This window comes from Bufo bufo, chromosome 1 (genome assembly GCF_905171765.1).
Source record: "Bufo bufo chromosome 1, aBufBuf1.1, whole genome shotgun sequence".
Taxonomy (NCBI): Eukaryota; Metazoa; Chordata; class Amphibia; order Anura; family Bufonidae; genus Bufo; species Bufo bufo.
In genome coordinates, this window is record NC_053389.1 from 295395205 (window position 1) to 295419440 (window position 24236).

The 24236-nt window shown below is 42.9% G+C and overlaps 1 protein-coding gene and 1 long non-coding RNA gene across 2 annotated transcripts in view; one reads left to right on the forward strand and one right to left on the reverse strand.

Annotated features, from left to right (window-relative positions):
- Positions 1-24236, reverse strand: part of LOC121008297 (E3 ubiquitin-protein ligase RNF213-like) — a 253825-nt gene that overhangs the window by 29470 nt on the left and 200119 nt on the right. The window contains exons 38-44 of the mRNA XM_040440749.1: positions 19480-19678; positions 16396-16577; positions 14655-14774; positions 2876-2986; positions 2515-2754; positions 2343-2421; positions 1514-1548 (exon numbers count right to left, since the gene is read on the reverse strand). Coding sequence (XP_040296683.1) covers positions 1514-1548; positions 2343-2421; positions 2515-2754; positions 2876-2986; positions 14655-14774; positions 16396-16577; positions 19480-19678 — 966 coding nt within the window. The remainder of the gene's footprint in view (positions 1-1513; positions 1549-2342; positions 2422-2514; positions 2755-2875; positions 2987-14654; positions 14775-16395; positions 16578-19479; positions 19679-24236) is intronic.
- LOC121008328 lies at positions 587-19877 on the forward strand. The gene is made up of 3 exons (XR_005780559.1): positions 587-621; positions 4975-4976; positions 19785-19877. It is a non-coding gene; the product is annotated as an uncharacterized LOC121008328 (long non-coding RNA).

Genomic DNA, 24236 nt, shown 5'->3' on the forward strand with positions numbered 1-24236 from the left:
TCCAGGTGATCCCGCTCTGATGGACGGGCTTTAGCGCTGCCCTAGTAGTTATACAGGCTAGGGCAGTGCTAAAGCCCACCCATTAGTGCCGGTGACGTAACCAGGCTCACTGCTAGGTGGAAGCCTCTACCTAGCTTTACCCATGGTGAGCCTGGTATGTCACCGGATCTCCAGAAAATTTATTTGCCCTGCGCGATAAAACGCAGGGCAACGGAGATATGAAATGCTCTGATGCTCATAACAGGGAGGCTGAGTAGGGGAAGGAGGAGATATGCCCGGGTTCAGCTCTGAATCCGGACAACCCCTTTAAATATTACTTTATTATATTATATATATGTTCCCAAATACCTTTTATTAGTTATAATGGCTCATTTTGTCTGGGGAGCATTCATCAGGGGAAATAAAATGGCCGCCGTCCTATTAGTACACACAAAATCTGTCCTAATCACACTGGAGGACAAGTTACTTCACAACACTGAGGTAAAGAGCTGACTCATCCTCCTCTCTGCTCTGCTTGTCAGGAATTGTGGACAAAATTTACCATTAGAACTAATGAAAGTTATTTGCGAATATATTTATAATAAAGTAATATTTAAGTATTTAAAGGGATTCTGTCACCAGGTTTCACCCCCTCCAGATAAAAATATGGTTATGTTCAGGGAGCTTTCACGATTCCTAATGTGGTCTTATAAATGTAATCTGTAGGCTCATTTTGCAAAAAAAAACGCTATTACTAACCTGTCATTGAACAAAATAAGGTGCCCAGGGGGATGTAAATGGACCGAAGCTGCCGCCCGCACCCGCCGCCGTTCGTGCCCAGCTCCGCCTTTCCCGACCTGTGTGACGCCTCCGGCTCTCCCTCCCTCCCCCCTCCTCTTTCTGCTCTAACATCTCGCGCGTGCGCACAGGGCTCTGCCAGTGTGCAGGTTATCGAGAGGTTGAGCGAAGTGCCGGCGCATGCGCACTTCGCTCTATGAAGCCGAACGGAGAAGTCCGCACGGGCGCATCAGGCAGAGCCCTGTGCGCACGCGCGAGAAGTTAGAGCAGAAGGAGGGGGGAGAGAGGGAGAGCCGGAGGCGTCACACAGGATTATGAGGCGGCGCTGAGGTCGGGAAAGGCGGAGCTGGGCACGATGGCGTCGGGTGCGGGCGGCAGCTTTGGTCCATTTACTGCAGGTGATGGAAGATATAAAAAGTCTATGGGCCCATTCTGATTTTGTCTCCTGCAGCGAGGAGAGAGAGTGCTATGTGAGCACTTTCTCCTTATTCTAGTGATGACCGGTGTCTCAGCGCTCAGACCTCTACTAATCAAAACCTTTGATATGATACTATGGCATATCAAAAATTTTCCCAAAGTACAGTGTCACTCTAAAGAGGTTAGAGACAGGGGCACCCTAGAGTGAAGAAAAAAAATTGAACCTGGTCTCCCCTATCAAAAGAAACTTTGTAAAATATGTAGCACTGTCATTTTTGGTAATATTCCCTTTAAAATCAGTATAGTTATAAAAACCTACCTCACCAACAGCACAGTAGTGACCATTAGGACAACCTATTGGAAATAAAAAACATAATTATAGGCTCATGTTTAAAAAGATCAAGGCCTAACAATATTACTGTGTTCACATCACATTTATGGGCTCCATATATCGTACAGTTGCTTCTACCACACAGAGTCCCACTGTAAAAGCATACATATAGCATACAGTATAACTTTTTTTTTACTAGCTACCACTGCATGGAATACCACCCAAATGATGGCCAAAAAGACACTCTTTTGGCTTCCACCATGCTAATTTAATCTTATGGCCGTGTTTAGCTTGTACATCGGCAGCTATCCAGACATCAGAAACATGATGTGAACACAGTCTTACAATTGCTTTACACATGTAATCCTTCAAAGGGTTTTTAAAGACTTTAACACTGGTGACCTATTCTCTGGTTAGGTCTTCAGTATCTGATTGGTGGGGGTCCAAGACCCAAGACTCCCGCCAATCAGCTGTTTGAGAAGGCACCGGCGTACCTGTGAGCGCGGTGGCCTACTCCTTACTTACCAATCAAAGCACTGTGCGTTGTATAGCGGCTGTGTTTGGTACCATGCTCAGCCCTATTCACTTCTATGGGGCTGAGCTGCGCCTAGGCCACATGATAGATGAAGGTGTTGTCACTGGCCTAGGAAAAAAATAAAAGGCTGCGAGCGCTGCTTCCTTCTCAAACAGCTGATCATTGGGGGTTCTGGGTATTGGACCCCACCAATCAGATACTGATGACCGATCCTGAGGATAGGTCATCAGTATTAAAGTCTCGGAAAACCCCTTTAACCATTGTGAGGAATGTTCCACTTACGGTACCAATGCAGCTGTTCACGCATAGCAACTCTTGCATAGACAATCAAATCTTCTGGCATTGTTGGCAAATACGAATTCTAGAAATTATGAAATATATATCTTGTATATGTATAACTATTTAAATGAATGTTATAAAGGACTGTCAGAAACAATCGGTTGGAATTTAATACCTGCATTCTTGATGGAACAAAAGACAAATTTCTTAGTGGTGAAAGAAGATGATTATTCTGATTGAGAAGTACAGCACCCAAATGTATAGCCAGTCCGAAAACAGTGACGTGTGAGCTTCTTGTACCAGGAACAACACGAAGTATTGGCCGGCTGTTGCTGAGCAATGTCTCCACAAAGCGGCTCCTTGCTTCTTCTTTGAGAACTTTGATGTTCTTGATAAAATTCACGGCTTTATGTTCCTATTTTGAACACATCAGCGAATATACAGTATTTGACAGGTAACTACAATATTCAACACTTCTAGATATACAGATACAGCAACTATTTCTGTGAGTTAAACAACATTCGTGAAATACTTACAGTCACTGCCCCACGATCTGGATTATTTTGGGTCCCATAATACATGGTTATTTCACGGAACACAGCAAGGAGTATGCAGACAGCTAGTTCATGGTCGGGGATTTTACACTCCTTAGGAAGGAAGAATACGATTACTGAAAGTTAACTAAACAGCAAAATGTTTACAAAGCATAAAGGTAAAACTCATTGTTAATGATGCCCCATGTTTTTCTAAAAATCATCCTAAACTGCTGCACTACCATGCTGGTCATACACCCAACCATCAAATTGTGTAAGGGGGCCTCCTGAATCTCCCCTGATGAAAGATAAAGACAAGGGTCAGGCAGGTGTCTGGCAGCAACTTATTGCCCTCTCCCCTTTCATGCGTGCTTGGTCGAGCCAGGCATGCATGTGTATAGAAGGGGGAAGGAGACAGCAGTTGGTCAACAACTATCTAAGATGTGCGGCTAGTTTCAAGTGATGATTGGCCGATCCTTTATAGGTCTTCATAATGTATTCCTGTAAAGTCAGTGTTTTCCATCACTGATTGTGAGCCAAAACCAGGTGCAGGTCAAAAACACTGAACAGATGCAAATCTTTCCCTTTATCCCTTATCTCTGTGTAGCCTCCACCCCTGGTTTTAGCTTACAGTATTTGTCAGAAAAGTTTTTTTATATGCAGAAGTGAGAAACAAGAGTACACAGGAGAGTGAGTGGTGAAGGAGGTCAAATAATCCTGTTTAATGCCGCCACAGTTTTACGTCTTTTTATATTTACGACGTTCGATGTGCGATAAAACTGACCAGTTACTTTCATTCTACAGGTCAGTACGAATCTGGCGATACCTTATATGTATAGTTTTTCTTGCGTTTTGATACTGATATAATAAAAAAAAACTTGGAAAAAAATCTGTTTTATTTTTTCATTGCCATATTTTGACCCTTTCAACTTTTTTGTAATTATGTGTACCGAGCTGTGTGGGGGCTCATTTTTTTGCGGGGCAATCTGTACTTTTCATTGATACCATTACTGGATGTGTACAACTTTTTTATTACTTTTTATTTAACTTTTGTGTAGGAAATGAAGCAACCAAAAATGCACATCGCACATGGCTATAGATACATAGAGTGTATTTTTTTTTAATTTTGGGGAAAGGGGGATGATTAGAATTTTTAGATTTTTTTATTTTTATAAACTTTATTTTTTTTTTACACTTTTTTTTTTAGGGAACTATGAACAAGCAATCATTAGATTGCTATTCTCATAGAATTGGAGTCTATGAGAAATTTACTAGTTTCCTATGGAGAGCTGCTACAGGCAAGGGCTCCATAGGAAATACTGAGCAGCAGCCTCCTGTCATTCACTATGACAAGGGCTGCTGCACACAAGCTCCGGCTCCTCCGGTCACCACACGGGGGAGCCGGAGCATTACCAGAAGCGCGTGCTTCCGGTATTTACAGCGCTCAGATGCCGTGGTTAAGCATTATCTGCGGGTGTCTGCTGTATGAAACACCAGGCATCCCATGGCTATGGCTCCCGCTCTGCTCAGGAGCGGACGTCTTCTTTAAAGACCCGGCCAGCGCTAAAGGCTTAACATATTTAATTACATATTATATACAATAATAAAATAAATAAAAAGAACATTTTAGAGTGTTTTGAGCCCTTCTCGTATGAGAGCGCAGGCTGTGGGAACAGAGTATAAGAAGCAGTGTAATGGGACTAGTGCTTCTCACAACCATGTTACAACTTGAAGCAGTTCTGTAGGGGTATGCTGATCAGCTGATTACAGGAGCTGTAGCACTCTAGTGAGGGCCATGTCCTCTTCACTGGTTACCAGACACAGCTCCATACTTTTAGTAGTGGCTGTTCCTGCTATTTACAGCTCTAAGCGGCTCAGTCTTATTCCAGTAAATGGGACTGAGCTGCAACACACGGCACAGCCATCACAATCGTAGACAATGAAGGTGGCACAGTGATCACTGGAGTGTTATTTTGTGGGAGTACCCAGAGGAGGACTTCCACCAAGTGGATCAGCTCTCTCTGCACTTTAATTGATAGGACCAGGCAGTAAAAATGTCATCACACCTGGCCCTGTCCATCAAAGGGTAGAGGGCGCGGCAGTTGTAGAGAGAGCTGATCCACTAGGAGTAATGGCAATGCCCCTATTGCTCCCAGAGGCTGATTTGCATATAGTAAAAACATTATTTCTCTCAGCAATGTGGGCACATATGAACATGGGACCAACACAGATGCCTTAAGCTGCCAAGCGCACATGCAACAGGTCAGCCAGTTATGTAGGTACAAATCTGCTGACAGATGGCTTTTAATAATTAATGCATACAACCACCTTCATGCAACTTTGTAGCAGTGTTTATCAGCAAAATGCAACTAAAATGTATAGTCTTACAGAGTCTTAATGCAAATAAATATACACTGCAAATTATTTAAAGAGGACCTTTCATCTGGCAAAAAATTGTGAACTAAGTGCCATGATCTGTACAGCGGCGCCCAGGGATCTCACTGCACTTGCTATTATCCCTGGGCGCCGCTCCGTTCTCCTGCTATGCCCTTCGGTATGTTTGGTCACTTGGTTATAGTAGGAGGAGACTGCCCTTGTTCTCCTGGGCGTCTCCTTCGCCCAGGCTGTAGCTCTGGCCAATCGCAGCGCAGAGCTCACAGCCTGGGAGAAAAAAAACTCCCAGGCTGTGAGCTCTGCGCTGCGATTGGCCAGCGCTACAGCCTGGGAGAAGGAGACACCCAGTAGAACAAGGGCAGTCTCCTCCTACTATAACCAAGTCCCCTAAGTCTCTGCCTGCTATACCGGAGGACAAAGCGGGAGTACAGAGCGGCGCCCAGGGATAATAGTAAGTGCAGTGAGATCCCTGGGCGCCGCTGTACAGATCATGATACTTAGTTCACAATTTTTTGCCAGATGAAAGGTCCTCTTTAAAGATGTACAGTACAGACCAAAAGTTTGGACACACCATCTCATTCAAAGAGTTTTCTTTATTTTCATGACTATGAAGGCATCAAAACTTTGAATTAACACATGTGGAATTATATACATAACAAACAAGTGTGAAACAACTGAAAATATGTCATATTCTAGGTTCTTCAAAGTAGCCACCTTTTGCTTTGATTACTGCTTTGCACACTCTTGGCATTCTCTTGATGAGCTTCAAGAGGTAGTCCCCTGAAATGGTCTTCCAACAGTCTTGAAGGAGTTCCCAGAGATGCTTAGCACTTGTTGGCCCTTTTGCCTTCACTCTGCGGTCCAGCTCACCCCAAACCATCTCGATTGGGTTCAGGTCCGGTGACTGTGGAGGCCAGGTCATCTGGCGCAGCACCCCATCACTCTCCTTCATGGTCAAATAGCCCTTACTTTCAAAGTTTTCCCAATTTTTCGGCTGACTGACTGACCTTCATTTCTTAAAGTAATGATGGCCACTCATTTTTCTTTACTTAGCTGCTTTTTTCTTGCCATAATACAAATTCTAACAGTCTATTCAGTAGGACTATCAGCTGTGTATCCACGTGACTTCTCCTCAACGCAACTGATGGTCCCAACCCCATTTATAAGGCAAGAAATCCCACTTATTAAACCTGACAGGGCACACCTGTGAAGTGAAAACCATTTCAGGGGATTACCTCTTGAAGCTCATCAAGAGAATGCCAAGAGTGTGCAAAGCAGTAATCAAAGCAAAAGGTGGCTACTTTGAAGAACCTAGAATATGACATATTTTCTGTTGTTTCACACTTGTTTGTTATGTATATAATTCCACATGTGTTAATTCATAGTTTTGATGCCTTCAGTGTGAATCTACAATTTTCATGGTCATGAAAATAAAGAAAACTCTTTAAATTAGAAGATGTGTCCAAACTTTTGGTCTGTACTGTATATAAATCAAACAACACATGTCTACATTCAATGTCAAACAAAACCTGAACCTCCTGGGGTTTATTGGAAAATAAGTTAGAGTGCCATAACTCTGGTTCTCTTGAACAGAGAGAGGTCGGGGGGATGCATCCAAGATATGGACACAAAAAAGCACTGTATTACAGCCTTCTGAAAAGTGGCCAAATACTGGTTTGTCTTGTAAAACTACGGTAAGTAAAAATGATAATTTATAGTGACAGTCAGTAAGTGAAAGTCTTTTCTGATTGCTAACAATCTTTGTCTTCTGTCAGAAATACATTAGATATTCCTCACTAGTGATAATTGTTATAACACTTACTGTAGCGTTTAACTGGTATCACTAGAAAAGTGGTCAGTATGGACAGGATAGCTACAGTGTAAGATGTAAACTTTATTGATGTTTGTGTATCTGGTGCAACTTATTTGGTGCTGTGATATGGAAAGTTGCTAAATGTCTGATTCAAGGCGTCACTAAACAACCTAATTAGGTGCAGAGAGGTGATCACATGAGGCACTCATCTTCTCACTGCTTTTCTGGAAAAAACAGATTCCCCCCCCCCCCCCCCCCCCCAATATGTGACAATCAAAGGATGGTCTATGATGGGAAGAGGAATGGATAACATTCACAGAAGTCCATGTAATCTTCCCCTGGGGTCATGTACAGTTATACAGGGAGATGAGGATCTACCATATATTTCATCCTCTAAGAAGCACCTCCCCATAAGATGCACTTAGGTTTTAGAGGAGGGAAATAAGATTTCTTTTTTTCAGACCTAAGCTCAGAGACCCAATAAGAAGCCCAATGTTAATCATACCCACAGTGTTAATGAGACCCCCAATTGGACCTCAAATCAGACCCTCAATGTTAATAAGACCCCCAATTAGATCTCAGACCGGACTCCCAATGTTAATAAGACCACCAGACCTCAGATCAGACCCCCATTTGAATAAGAACCCTATTCAGACACTAAGATCAGACCCCTAATGTTAAGACCCCATTCAGACCTCAGATCAGACTGACATGTTAACAAGACCCCTATTCAGACACTCAGATCAGACCCCTAATGTTAAGACCCCCATTCAGACTTCAGATCAGACTGGCATGTTAATAAGACCCCTTTTCAGACACTCAGATAAGACCCCAATGTTAAGACCCCCATTCAGACAAAAACAATAAATCAACTTACCTCTCCTGCTCCGGATGGCGCCGCAAATTGGCAAAGATCACAGCGAGCTGAATGGGTGGCTGTTTTAATCTGCTATTCTCAGGCTGCACAGCTTAGGTACATAGATACTAGCTTCCATACAACCAGAGATACAGTCTTTTGAAATCAGGTTGTGAGAGAGAGCTGTAGCTAAGTCCTTGGCAGGGAAAGGGTGAAAGTGATCTATCACCAGGAAATTAATTGTTAAACCCAGCACATTACCTTGTAGGACTAGCTAAGATGAATGTAATGATACCTTTCAATTTCTGATCCACAGATTCATTCTGGAGAAAAAGTACTTTTAAATACGCAGTTAAGCACACAGAGGGTGAACCCAAGCCACTCTGTGCACCGTTGCTCCTCCTGCTTCTGCTGCTAGCCTCTCCCTCTACTTCTTGTTTGACAGGTCTAGGCTAGGCCAGATGACTGTGCAGGAGGAGCTGGCAGAGGAAACAGAAGGAGAAAGGGCGCACAGAGTGGCTTGGACCTGCCCTCGGTACACATAACTACTCATTTGCAAATGGATTCAAAGTACCTATTCTCCAGAATAAAGTAACAGATTGCTTATTGAAAGGTATCATTACATTCAATTGAGCTAGTCCTACAAGGCATTGTGCCTTCTTTAACACTGAATTTCATGGTGAAAGACTACCTTTATTGTGACTGTTATGGGGTTAAAGAGGACCTTTCACCACTCCTGACATGCCTGTTTTAATAGCTGCATTCCCCATGTAAAAACAATTTTGGAGCATCTATTCTTACAGCTCTGTTTTGTGCCATTAACTTCTAATAGAAATAATAAAGTATGAATGAATTACTAGCAGTCTGCAGTAAGGGTACAGAGAGGAGGTCACCAGTTGGGGGTGTGTACCTGCACAGACTGAAAATGGCAGCACTGATTGGATAGGGTGAGACTCTGCAGGTACACCCTCCCCCCCCCAACTGGTTACCACCCCTTTGTACCCTTACTGCAGACTGCTAGCAATTCATTCATAACTTCTAGAAATAACAGAGGATTTATACAACATAGAGCCATAAGAATAGATGTTCCAGAACCGTTATTACATGGGAAATGCATGTAGCTATTAACCACCTCAGCCCCCAGTGCTTAAACACCCTGAAAGACCAGGCCACTTTTTACACTTCTGACCTACACTACTTTCACCGTTTATTGCTCGGTCATGCAACTTACCACCCAAATGAATTTTACCTCCTTTTCTTCTCACTAATAGAGCTTTCATTTGGTGGTATTTCATTGCTGCTGACATTTTTACTTTTTTTGTTATTAATCGAAATTTAACGATTTTTTTGCAAAAAAATGACATTTTTCACTTTCAGTAGTAAAATTTTGCAAAAAAAAACGACATCCATATAGAAATTTTGCTCTAAATTTATAGTTCTACATGTCTTTGATAAAAAAAAAATGTTTGGGTAAAAAAAAAATGGTTTGGGTAAAAGTTATAGCGTTTACAAACTATGGTACAAAAATGTGAATTTCCGCTTTTTGAAGCAGCTCTGACTTTCTGAGCACCTGTCATGTTTCCTGAGGTTCTACAATGCCCAGACAGTACAAACACCCCACAAATGACCCCATTTCTGAAAGTACACACCCTAAGGTATTCGCTGATGGGCATAGTGAGTTCATAGAACTTTTTATTTTTTGTCACAAGTTAGCGGAAAATTATGATTTTTTTTTTTTTTTTTTTTTTCTTACAAAGTCTCATATTCCACTAACTTGTGACAAAAAATAAAAAGTTTTATGAACTCACTATGCCCATCAGCGAATACCTTGGGGTCTCTTCTTTCCAAAATGGGGTCACTTGTGGGGTAGTTATACTGCCCTGGCATTCTAGGGGCCCAAATGTGTGGTAAGGAGTTTGAAATCAAATTCTGTAAAAAATGACCAGTGAAATCCGAAAGGTGCTCTTTGGAATATGGGCCCCTTTGCCCACCTAGGCTGCAAAAAAGTGTCACACATCTGGTATCTCCGTACTCAGGAGAAGGTGGGGAATGTGTTTTGGGGTGTCATTTTATATATACCCATGCTGGGTGAGAGAAATATCTTGGCAAAAGACAACTTTTCCCATTTTTTTATACAAAGTTGTCATTTGACCAAGATATTTATCTCACCCAGCATGGGTATATGTAAAAAGACACCCCAAAAAACATTCCTCAACTTCTCCTGAGTACGGGGATACCAGATGTGTGACACTTTTTTGCAGCCTAGGTGGGCAAAGGGGCCCATATTCCAAAGAGCACCTTTCGGATTTCACTCCTCATTTTTTCCTGAATTTGATTTCAAACTCCTTACCACACATTTGGGCCCCTAGAATACCAGGGCAGTATAACTACCCCACAAGTGACCCCATTTTGGAAAGAAGACACCCCAAGGTATTCCGTGAGGGGCATGGCGAGTTCCTAGAATTTTTTATTTTTTGTCACAAGTTAGTGGAAAATGATGATTTGTTTTTTAATTTTTTTTTTCATACAAAGTCTCATATTCCACAAACTTGTGACAAAAAATAAAAACTTCCATGAACTCACTATGCCCATCAGCGAATACCTTGGGGTCTCTTCTTTCCAAAATGGGGTCACTTGTGGGGTAGTTATACTGCCCTGGCATTCTAGGGGCCCAAATGTGTGGTAAGTAGGTAAATGACCTGTGAAATCCGAAAGGTGCTCTTTGGAATGTGGGCCCCTTTGCCCACCTAGGCTGCAAAAAAGTGTCACACATCTGGTATCTCTGTATTCAGGAGAAGTTGAGGAATGTGTTTTGGGGTGTCTTTTTACATATACCCATGCTGGGTGAGATAAATATCTTGGTCAAATGCCAACTTTGTATAAAAAAAATGGGAAAAGTTGTCTTTTGCCAAGATATTTCTCTCACCCAGCATGGGTATATGTAAAATGACACCCCAAAACACATTCCCCAACTTCTCCCGATTACGGAGATACCAGATGTGTGACACTTTTTTGCAGCCTAGGTGGGCAAAGGGGCCCATATTCAAAAGAGCACCTTTCGGATTTCACAGGTCATTTTTTACAGAATTTGATTTCAAACTCCTTACCACACATTTGGGCCCCTAGAATGCCAGGGCAGTATAACTACCCCACAAGTGACCCCATTTTGGAAAGAAGAGACCCCAAGGTATTCGCTGATGGGCATAGTGAGTTCATGGAACTTTTTATTTTTTGTCACAAGTTAGTGGAATATGAGACTTTGTATGAAAAAAAAAATAAAAAAAAAAATAAGCATTTTCCACTAACTTGTGACAAAAAATAAAAAATTCTAGGAACTCGCCATGCCCCTCACGGAATACCTTGGGGTGTCTTCTTTCCAAAATGGGGTCACTTGTGGGGTAGTTATACTGCCCTGGCATTTTCCAGGGGCCCTAATGTGTGGTAAGTAGGTAAATGACCTGTGAAATCCTAAAGGTGCTCTTTGGAATATGGGCCCCTTTGCCCACCTAGGCTGCAAAAAAGTGTCACACATGTGGTATCGCCGTATTCAGGAGAAGTTGGGGAATGTGTTTTGGGGTGTCATTTTACATATACCCATGCTGGGTGAGAGAAATATCTTGGCAAAAGACAACTTTTCCCATTTTTTTATACAAAGTTGGCATTTGACCAAGATATTTCTCTCACCCAGCATGGGTATATGTAAAATGACACCCCAAAACACATTCCCCAACTTCTCCTGAGTACGGCGATACCAGATGTGTGACACTTTTTTGCAGCCTAGATGCGCAAAGGTGCCCAAATTCCTTTTAGGAGGGCATTTTTAGACATTTGGATACCAGACTTCTTCTCACGCTTTGGGGCCCCTAGAATGCCAGAGCAGTATAAATACCCCACATGTGACCCCATTTTGGAAAGAAGACACCCCAAGGTATTCAATGAGGGGCATGGCGAGTTCATAGAAATTTTTTTTTTTTGGCACAAGTTAGCGGAAATTGATATTTTTAATTTTTTTCTCACAAAGTCTCCCGTTCCGCTAACTTGGGACAAAAAATTCAATCTTTCATGGACTCAATATGCCCCTCACGGAATACCTGGGGGTGTCTTCTTTCCGAAATGGGGTCACATGTGGGGTATTTATACTGCCCTGGCATTCTAGGGGCCCAAAAGCGTGAGAAGAAGTCTGAAATATAAATGTCTAAAAAATTTTACGCATTTGGATTCCGTGAGGGGTATGGTGAGTTCATGTGAGATTTTATTTTTTGACACAAGTTAGTGGAATATGAGACTTTGTAAGAAAAAAAAAAAAAAATTCTGCTAACTTGGGCCAAAAAAATATCTGAATGGAGCCTTACAGAGGGGGGGATCAATGACAGGGGGGTGATCAATGACAGGGGGGGTGATCAATGACAGGGGGGTTGATCAATGACAGGGGGGTTGATCAATGACAGGGGGGTGATCAGGGAGTCTATATGGGGTGATCACCACAGTCATTGATCATGCCCCTGTAAGGCTTCATTCAGACGTCCGGATGCGTTTTGCGGATCCGATCCATCTATCAGTGCATCCGTAAAAATCATGCGGACATCTGAATGGAGCTTTACAGGGGGGTAATCAATGACAGGGGGGTGATCAGGGAGTCTATATGGGGTGATCACCACAGTCATTGATCATGCCCCTGTAAGGCTTCATTCAGACGTCCGGATGCGTTTTGCGGATCGGATCCATCTATCAGTGCATCCGTAAAAATCATGCGGACATCTGAATGGAGCTTTACAGGGGGGTGATCAATGACAGGGGGGTGATCAGGGAGTCTATATGGGGTGATCACCACAGTCATTGATCATGCCCCTGTAAGGCTTCATTCAGACGTCCGGATGCGTTTTGCGGATCGGATCCATCTATCAGTGCATCCGTAAAAATCATGCGGACATCTGAATGGAGCTTTACAGGGGGGTGATCAATGACAGGGGGGTGATCAGGGAGTCTATATGGGGTGATCACCACAGTCATTGATCATGCCCCTGTAAGGCTTCATTCAGACGTCCGGATGCGTTTTGCGGATCGGATCCATCTATCAGTGCATCCGTAAAAATCATGCGGACATCTGAATGGAGCTTTACAGGGGGGTGATCAGGGAGTCTATATGGGGTGATCACCACAGTCATTGATCATGCCCCTGTAAGGCTTCATTCAGACGTCCGGATGCGTTTTGAGGATCGGATCCATCTATCAGTGCATCCGTAAAAATCATGCGGACATCTGAATGGAGCTTTACAGGGGGGTGATCAGGGAGTCTATATGGGGTGATCACCACAGTCATTGATCATGCCCCTGTAAGGCTTCATTCAGACGTCCGGATGCGTTTTGCGGATCCATCTATCAGTGCATCCGTAAAAATCATGCGGACATCTGAATGGAGCTTTACAGCGGGGTGATCAATGACAGGGGGGTGATCAGGGAGTCTATATGGGGTGATCACCACAGTCATTGATCATGCCCCTGTAAGGCTTCATTCAGACGTCCGGATGCGTTTTGCGGATCGGATCCATCTATCAGTGCATCCGTAAAAATCATGCGGACATCTGAATGGAGCTTTACAGGGGGGTGATCAGGGAGTCTATATGGGGTGATCACCACAGTCATTGATCATGCCCCTGTAAGGCTTCATTCAGACGTCCGGATGCGTTTTGAGGATCGGATCCATCTATCAGTGCATCCGTAAAAATCATGCGGACATCTGAATGGAGCTTTACAGGGGGGTGATCAGGGAGTCTATATGGGGTGATCACCACAGTCATTGATCATGCCCCTGTAAGGCTTCATTCAGACGTCCGGATGCGTTTTGAGGATCGGATCCATCTATCAGTGCATCCGTAAAAATCATGCGGACGTCTGAATGGAGCTTTACAGGGGGTTGATCAATGACAGGGGTGTAATCAATGACAGGGGGGGTGATCAGGGAGTCTATATGGGGTGATAACCACAGTCATTGATCACGCCCCTGTAAGGCTTCATTCAGACGTCCGGATGCGTTTTGCGGATCTGATCCATCTATCAGTGGATCCGTAAAAATCATGCGGACATCTGAATGGAGCTTTACAGGGGGGTAATCAATGACAGGGGGGTGATCAATGACAGGGGGGTGATCAATGACAGGGGGGTGATCAGGGAGTCTATATGGGGTGATCAGGGGCTAATAAGGGGTTAATAAGTGACGGGGGGGGGGGGTGTAGTGTAGTGTAGTGGTGCTTGGTGGGACTTTACTGAGCTACCTGTGTCCTCTGGTGGTCGATCCAAACAAAGGGGACCACCAGAGGACCAGGTAGCAGGTATATTAGACGCTGTTATCAAAACAGCGTCTAATATACCTGTTAGGGGTTAAAAAAAACACATCTCCAGCCTGCCAGCGAACGATCGCCGCTGGCAGGCTGGAGATCAACTCTCTTACCTTCCGTTCCTGTGAGCGCGCGCGCCTGTGTGCGCGCGTTCACAGGAAATCTCGCCCATCGCGAGATGACGCATATATGCGTGACTCTGCGCAGGGCTGCCACCTCCGGAACGCGATCCTGCGTTAGGCGGTCCGGAGGTGGTTAAAACAGGCATGTCAGGAGTGGTGAAAGGTCCTCTTTAACAAAAGGTGGAACAAAAGGATGTGTATTGTAGAATTTTTTTTTTTTCCATGTGTAAGTAATCAGTCATAACATGCAGTTATTGGTTACCTCTATGGCTTTTACGATCCTTTCGTCTTTGCCCTCCATCATCGCTCTACCAATACCATCTCTTAGAACTTTGTAGCTGTTGCCCCACACCATGAATTGATCAATTTGACTTTGAGACTCCTGCAAAAAATAAATAGAAATATGATATATATATATATATATATATATTATCAAAAGAGTAGTGTATATTATTGTCAGCATTTGTGCATCATGCTAGCATATCATGCTGGGCATCACACTGCAAACAGGTGGGACTTGGAGGTGGGGTTACAGAATGATGGCAAACTTTTCCTGGTCCAAGCAGACTAATTTCTGGCTCAGTAGTTAGCATTGGTGCCTTGCAGTGCTGGGGTCCTAGGTTCAAATCTGACCAAGGACAACATCTGCATGGAGCTTCCTCCTACACTCCAAAGACATACTGATAGGGAACTTAGATTATGAGTCCCACTGGGGACCGCAAATGATGATAATGTATGTAAAGAGCTGCAGAATATGTTGGTGCTATAAAAGTAAATACAATAAACATATGGTAATGGAAAACATAATAATTGCAGAGGTACTGCCCATTGTTATATGGATCAATAGTGAAGACCAACTTATATTAAAGTAACACAATACAGCACTTTATAGATCCTCTCCACCATTGATAATCTTTGTTTTTTTGGTTGCAGCAATGACATGTCATCTTGACAAGGTGCAGTAGTGATACTGATGTCAACATGTCATCTCCGTAGTAGAGTTTACAAAGACTGGCCTGGAAGGGGTGGGGGCAGTTAACCAAGAAACCATGGGAGCAGAGGGGTAAAGAGAAGGAAAGCATATGGGATTTCTCCTTTTCACCCATATTCAGTCTGGAAAGTGCTTTATACAATAGTCATCTTAACAACCAACATTTTAATGCAACTAAAATTATAAATAAAAAAAACTGAATTAAAACCTTATATCATTTTCTGTTTACAGCAATTATACAGACTTATACAGTACATCTCCATAAGAAAGAAGGAAGACAGTATGGTTGCAGGAGTAGAGTCCTCAGAATTTCTTTGTAGCCAGCCCAGTAATCATGAAGACACATAGGTCTACATGGAGCTGAAATACAATATGGGAAGTTGCTGCATTTCATGGGTAGAGGGAAGAATGGAAATGGAAATTCCAGCAAATTCTCGATTCAAACATACCACCAACTGTAAAAAAGCTGACGTTGATAAAAGGATGGCTTCTACAAATGGATAATGATTCTAAACACACCTCAGGGCGCAAGCTGAAGGTTTTACTATGGCCCTCACAGTCCCCTCATCTGAATATCATTCAATATCTGTGGATAGACTTCAAAAGAGTCGTTCATGCTAGATGGCCTGGGAATCTCACAGAACTGGAAGACTTTTGCAAGGAAGAATGGATGAAAAGCCCTCAAACAAGAATTGAAAGACTCTAGGCTTGCTACAAAAAGCGTTTACTTGCCAAAGGCGGTGCTACTAGGTACTAACCATGCAGAGTGCCCAAACTTTTTCTTCGGGCCCTTTTCCTTTTTTGTTATTTTGAAAATGGAAAATATAACGATAAAAAATAGTTTTTGATTAAAATACAAAGGGAATGTGTCCTCTTTAACTTTATGCGTTTTGGATATCATTTTATCTTCAACAGTTAAGTTCACAGTAACAGTAATTTTGACCAGGGGTGCCCAAACATTTGCATGCTACAATAGATAGATTAGATAGATAGATAGGATAGATAGATTTACCTTATTCTGTAGCATTACTTTAGGGAAAAGCCACTTAAAGTCCGGATCTTTAAAATGCCTTTGGACAGAGTCTATACCATCCAAATTTGCTAGCTTTCGAATTAAATAAATTCTATACCAGTCATTGCCAGACAACGAGCAAAATGTTTTAACACACTGCAAGTAATGCTGATTGGCACCTCCTGAAACACAGAAAAGGAAGAATCAACCTTCAGGCCGATGTAATATGTACAGCAATCTATAAACGATCACACTTTTGCAGATGGAAACAGCATAAAGCAGCCAAACAAATCATATTCCTGAAGAAAGAAATTATGTTCCAGATTCTTATTATTACAAATGTAATAGAAGACACGTAGACATTTTTTTAATATTTAACGAAACCCGTCACCATGTAAATGTGGTGGAATCTACATGCAGCAGAGGGTGTATTTGTGTACAGAAATCTGCACAAAAACCGCACAACAAACTGCACATAAATCTGCACTATTTGTTGTGGTTTTGGTGCATTTTTTGTGCTTTTTTATGCGGCTTCTTCAAACAACTGATTTTTTGGGGTCCTGGGAATTGGACCCCTGTCGATATGATTTTGATGATCTATCCTGAGGATACATCATCGATATATTAGTACCGCACAACCCCTTTAAAGAGCAAAATGATCTGATTAGACTGACATAGTTTTGTGGGAAATATTTCAGCAACACTTGTAATTTATTCATTTATAGCTGTGCTCATTTTGATCTTAGGAGTCATGTGGGCGGGCTTATCAATGACTGACAGTTATTTCTGTATGAGTGTGAACACAGAGATAGCGGTCAGCCCTTGATAGGGTTTCCCACATGACTTTCAGAATGCAGATATATAAATGAATAAATTACAAGTTTTGCAGAATCATTTCCTAAAAAACTAGAAATCAATCTGTTCAGCTCCTTCTCCTCTATAACATGCTGCGTATTTGCAGCTGTAGTGTTTGATTTGGTTTTGTATTAGTAAAGTTTAATAATTTTACAATAAAATGTTATGTAACTTTATAATATAATTTATGCTTCATTTCCTGATTTAAAGGGGGTTTCCACACAGAAAGTTGTTAAAAAAAACTAAACTAAAAACGCAATAAAAAGGCCAAAATGTCACATAAACCAAAGAGAAGTTATACTCACCTCAAGTTCCTCCACTACTTCTGTTATGACGCTTCCTGCTGGCCTCTATTTCTTGGTCTCTCTTTTCCATAGCTATCTCTTTGCATAGCTAGCAGGGATGCACAGGGGCGACAGCAGCTCCAGGACCACTGGCATGATGAAGCACACCACTCTTAACTGTATCAGTGCAGGATGCTTATACAGTTGAAGCCGTGGTACAGCATGGAGCCATAGCCACCTTGCTCTACTATTTTCTGTCTTGTAGGTTGCAGGCCACTTTAAGCAGCCTACAGGACAACGGAGCACACACAGGACATTAGTGTCCCAGGTAAGGCAATATGATTAAGGGGTTATCCAACCCCTAAAATGCCTCCCCTACTGCCCGGGCACCTCACACTGATTGTACTTACCTTGCTCCCACGTTGCTTCTGTCGCCCTCATGACCGCAACGGCATCTCCCCATCGTGTGGATGAAAATTTGGTGACAAGGGGGCAGCCAATAGCAGGTCGGTGAAGTGGACGAGCCTTCCGAGCATCATCCGCAATGCTAGGGAGGCTTGTCCCCATTGTGGCCTGCTATTGGCTGCTCCACCGGTCTCCAGATGTTTTCATCAGTGTGATGGGGAGATGCAGCGGTGGCCGTGTGGGGGCGACAGAAGCGATGCGGGAGCCAGGGAGCAAGGTAAGCACAATATGTGTGAGGGGCCCGGGCAGTAGGGGAGGCATTTTAGGGGTTGGATAACCTGTTTAAGTCACTGCATCGCACTACCTGCACCGAGTTGCCAGCTGTGCAAAAAGGACTTTAAACGTTTATCAGGGGATCAAGGTTGGGTTAGTTTTTTCTCCTGGCAGCAATTTTCTGTGGGGTACAAGTGGAAATTATTATTTATTCATGACGCACCGGGGGCATTGATATTTATTCAGGGGACATTTATTCAGAGGGCACAGGGGAACTTCTTATTTATTCAGGGGGGAGCAAGAAGAACGATTATTAATTCAGGGGGCACAGGGGACATTATTATTTATTCAGGGGGCACAGGGTACATTGCTATGTATTCAAGTGGCAGAGGGTGCATTATTTTTTATTCAAGGGATACAGGGGACATTATTATTTATTCAGGGGGCACAAAGGCCATTAATATTTATTCAGGGGGCACAAGGGGCATTATTATGTATTATGGATACACATGGGGCATTATAAGTTTGTGGGTGGCACAGAGGGGCATTACTTTTTAGGGGGCACTCAGAGACATTATTAGTTTCAAATTAGGCATACTTTAGGCATTATTACTGTCTAGGGGCAAAAGGGGGACACTACTGCATTCTAGGACACTTATATTTTTTTCCTGTCATTCTCCCCTCCTCCTAACAGTTCTCACAAACTTCAGATCAGACCAGATGTATATCTGTCCCAAATATGAAGTGAATTAAATGACTGCGTGAGAAATGTATCAGGATAAGCGTTTAACACACCGGTATTAGGTAATCTCTATGCTGCTTGCATCAGATGCACCATGCTCCTCTTAATATTTGTGACACACCTCCACAAATACATTCCCCAAAACGGAGACCTACACAGCCAAGAGAGCTGGTGTAGATTTTTGCAATAGTCTATTTCAATTTCCTTGTGTACCTTATGAAAAATGTGATAGGCTGCCTAAGCAGGCCCTGCACCACTTGCTACTTTGAATTGTGGTGCGCGATGCCTAAAAGTTTTGTGCAGACTGTGCACCACACTTCATAACTTTATTGGCGCCAGTTTTCTGGTGCAGATGGGATGAAAAAATTCCAGCTCTTTGTTTTTCAAGCTTGCAATGCTGATGCAATAGAAACTTCTTTCTCGGGATAGTGCCTATTTAGCAGTAAAATAAGGCAGACATTCCTTTTACAATACATGGTTGAATAATGTGGCTTTTTACCCAGGTTTATCACATTTACAATTTACCTTTGGATTTGACAGAAAACAATTCTGCCGCTTTGTTAAGTGCCAGTCTAATTCTTGCCAAATCCTGAAGAAACTGTACAGTCTTATCTGGTTTTTCTCTACCATGTGTATATTGCTCCAGAAATGATCCTTCATCATTAAGGTACTTTTCTTTGTCAGATGCACATTGGATTTTTTGTCCTTTTTCAAACAACGAGTCCTAAAATAAAATGTCAGAATCTTAAAGCAACATATAACAATTTGCTTCATTCACTATAAGACAGTAGCAGATGTAGTAGGGTTAAGTACAGTAGCAGATGTAGTAGGTTTTCATTATAAATCACTTCTACTTCCCTGTAGATGACAATTACTGTATCTCAGACGTACCTTTTTGTAGACACATCAATCTTTGTCCCCCCCCCAAAAAAAAACATTATTCCGATATGCCTCTCCCATTCAAATGAAGGCCTGCTCCTCCCATCTTTTGCGGCCCCACTGAAATGAATGGGACCGCATCTGTTCCGCAAAATTGTGGAACAGATGCGGAGCTAAAAATACAGTTGTGTGAATGGGCCCTTACCTTGTATTTTAATCGGGGTCTCTGTCAGATAAATAGCATGAAACAGGTGACAGATTCTCTTTAACCCTTTCGCTACCAGCCTCGTACATGTATCGATGTGTAAACATGGCACCCGTTGCACGAGCAGCGGACGCTATGGCCAGCGGGTCTCTGCTGTTCTAAACAGCAGAGGCCCGTGGCTTATGACCACGAACAGCAATAATGCCAATTGTGGTCATTAGAGCCTTCAAGTGTGATCACGGCATCTAAAGAGTTAAAACCTGGAAGTGTGCACTTCTGGGTTAACATTGGCATCCCCATGCAGCCAATGGGGATTCCAGCAATTCTAATAGGCTGGGTATCGCTGAAGAGATCCAGCTTATTAGAGCTGCAATTCTATGTTGGCCAGCAAGTGGAAGACCAACATAAGAAATCAGCAATTGACATATTACCATGCTGCTGTATTCAGTATGGTAATATTGAATTTAAAAAAAAATTGTGAATGTGGTAGCCTCCTGGACTGGCTAAAAAAACAAAAAAGTAAAATTAAAAAATAAAAAAGTAAAAAATAAAAATTTAATCACCCCCTTTCATTAGAATAAAATAAATTAATAAATATCATGGGCATCGCTGCATCCGAAAACGTCCGTACTATTAAAATAAATATTTTTCTAATATGGCAAACAGCATAACAGAAAAAAAAGTATGAAAATGGCCGATTCACCATTTTTTCATCACTTCTCGCTCCCCAAAAAATTTAATAAAATGTGATAAAAAGTCACACAAAATGGTATCAATAAAAACTACATATCATCCCGCAAAAAATAAGCTCTCACACAGCTCTGTAGCCATAACTATAAAAAAAGTCAATATTAAAAAGTTTAAATTTATTTTTACAGTTTTTCGACATATAAAACCTATACATATGTGGTATTGTTGTAATTATACTGACCCGAAGAATGAAGGGTACAGGTCAGTTTTCCACAAAGGGAACGCCGTAGGGACAAAACCTGTAAAACGGTGGAGGAACTGTTTTTGTCTTTCCAATACATTGCAGGGCCTAAGCGGGCAGAGCACGACACATGGGCACCAAAACAGCAATCCTTATGCCACGTCAGTAACTTTAACAAAATTATAGAGCAGAGTTACCAGCCATGTCTAAGATTTAGACAGTCTTCTGAATTCCCCAAAATTCTGGTGCAATTTTGGCATACAGTGGCGTTTTACAGATTTTAGATATTGACCTACTCGTCAGATAGGTGAGCAATATCAGATCAGTGGGGGTCCAACATCCAGCACCCACATCAATTAACAGTTTTCAGCAGCAGCTGGTACTGGAGCCAAAATCAGAAGGGGTACTGGGTGTTTGATCCCCCACTAATCTGATATTGATGACCTACCTGGAGGATAAATCATCAATATCTAAAGGGTGGAAAACCCCTTTAAACTCCTTTCCTATTTGAGAAAGAATTTGGGCTTCTTTTTCTTTTTTGATATACCTGATTATATTACTTCTTTTGTACTGATCTTGATTTCCAGTTAGTGTTACAGTCTTTAAATGCATTCACAATTCAGTTGACTTCAGAGTTGAATTATCCTAGAATTCATTGCTGGCTCAATGTCTGCACATGGCTTTCTCTTGTGAGTCGAATTCTGGTCCATAGTTATTACTTCCATCTGTTCAAGGCAACTTTTAACCAGAACAGAAAAAAAGCTGGCTCTTACCTAAATTTAGTATATCTGATAGACCTAGGTCCAAGAAAGAGTTGGGTCTTTTGTTATAAAAGTGTTGTAATGATGTAGGAACTCATCTAAATTAATTCAATGCACTTGTGCCCACATCATTTCATGAATCAGACCTGCAACTGGCCATACATATGCATACTGGTGAACAAAGGTTTGTGCATGTAGATATCCAACATACCTGTGACATGTTTCATCGTAAAGTACACTTTGAGGGACAGCCAGACTGGCGAAAAACAATAAAGATCATCGGTGGGATTTGCCTACATCTACATAGTTGATACACAGGCCCATCTAGTCCAACCTATAACTCTACTATGTTTATCCAGGGGAGGGCAAAAAAAACCCTGTGAGGGGATGCCAACTGCTCTATATTACAGATAAAATTATCTCTGCTCCAAATCTGACAATCAGAATAAATCCCTGGATAAACATTACAATCTCCAGAAATCTAATACCGATTACTAGTGGTATTATAGTCAAGAAAGGCAGCCAAGCCGCTCTTGAACTTGTTCAATGAACCATCTATCAGAATCCCCGCTGGCAGAGAAATCCATAGTCTCATGCTCCCACAGTAAAAAAAAAAATCCTCTTCTATTTTGATGTGTGTTCAACTCAAAGTGGCCCTGGAAAAAAAGGTAGAAGTGGCCCCATATTGTAGGTGGAGCCGAACATATAGCAGGCGTGGCCAAACAAAGGAGGTGGGGTCTGAAAACCTGTTACTGTATAATTTAACAAAACATGTGGATTCGCACCTTTGTATTTGTCAACAGCATATGCCTTTACTAGAACAGTTCTTACTTATAAAAACTAGCTTCAACGGTATATTTTTTTCAGCATCAAAATACAAGAAAAACTATACATATGTGCTATCGCTTTAATCGTACTGACCTAGAGAATGATGAGCACTAGTCAGTCTTACTGCATAGTGAATGCCGTAAAAAAAATAAAAAAATTAAATTGTGTTGGAATTATGATTTTTTTTCAATTCCACCCCATTTGGAATTTTTTTTCCAGCTTACCGCTACATCGTATGCAAATGGTATTGTGACAAACTGCCATTTGCCACTGGGCATTGTAGAAAACTTATGGCTAGCCTCCTGCCCTACAACTATGGCCCCGGGACATATTACCCTTCAAGAACTGTGTAACAGAACTATGCCGCATGTCTGGACTGTTAATAGGACCGAACGCGGTTGGAACTTGTGACAGACCCATCCGAATGGATTAAAAAATGGCACCCAGATAGCTAATTTTATTGTATTTGTGTACTCTGAGCGGCATTCCCCTAATGATATGCCCTCAGACTTGACCTATCTGGGAATAGGTTAAATGTCTGTGTTGGCTGGGAGGGTGTGACATTGTGTGTTTGGGTGGGGATTACGGTCCTGTTGTTCCCACATGTGTATTGGTGATTTCCCTTTGTCCTGAGAGATAATTGAATTGCTCTTCGGGTGTCTCCAGGGCAGAGAGGAGGAAACCATGATGCATTGTGGGGATGTGTTGTATCCTGAGTGCTACGTGTCTGTCCTGTGTCACAGTCCTCCTTCTGGTCCCCTAGGGGCGTGTACACCAGATAGGGACCTGCATAAATACGGGCGGGTAGCACTCAATAAAGAGTTCATGTTTTTCTAACCCTTCAAAACGGAGCCTCGTCTCGTTATTGAAGGGGATCCGTTACATTGGTGGCAAGCGGTGGGATGGCTTCCCTAGTGCGAGGAGCAGCATCCTGGGAACACCAAGCAAAACTGGAATATTGGTATAGTCACGTACGGTTTGACGCTATACTGAAAAGGCGGTTGGCTATCTACAGGCCCCTCCTAACAGAGGAACTTGTACCGGAAGTGAGGAGAGAACTGGCGGAGTATCTGCAGAAGGAAGCAGAATATCGGGCAGAGATAGCGAAGTATTTCGTCCCTGCGCCCCAGCAAAAACGTGAGTTACAGGGGGCCGAAGGTGTCGTCCTTCCCTCCCAGCGGCAGTGTGTACCCCAGGGGCCGAAAGTGTCGTCTTTCCCCCCCAGCGGCAGTGTGAACCCCAGGGAGCTGAAGGTGTCGTCCTCCCTCCCCAGTGGCAGTGTGTGTTACAGGGAGCTGAAGGTGCCCTCCTTCCTCCCCAGCGGCAGTGTGTACCCCAGGGGGCCGAAGGTGTCGTCCTTCCCTCCCAGCGGCAGTGTGAACCCCAGGGATCTGAAGGTGTTGTCCTTCCTCCCCAGCGGCAGTGTGAACCCCAGGGATCTGAAGGTGTTGTCCTTCCTCCCCAGCGGCAGTGTGTGTTACAGGGAGCTGAAGGTGCCCTCCTTCCCCCCCAGCGGCAGTGTGTACCCCAGGGAGCTGAAGATGTCGTCCTTCCTCCCCAGCGGCAGCCTGTGTTTCAGGGAGAGGAGCGCAGCACCCTCTCTCCCCAGCGGCAGCTTACCATAACAAGGGGAGACACCAATCGCCCAGACGGCGCAGATGGGACCGTGGTCTCTGCG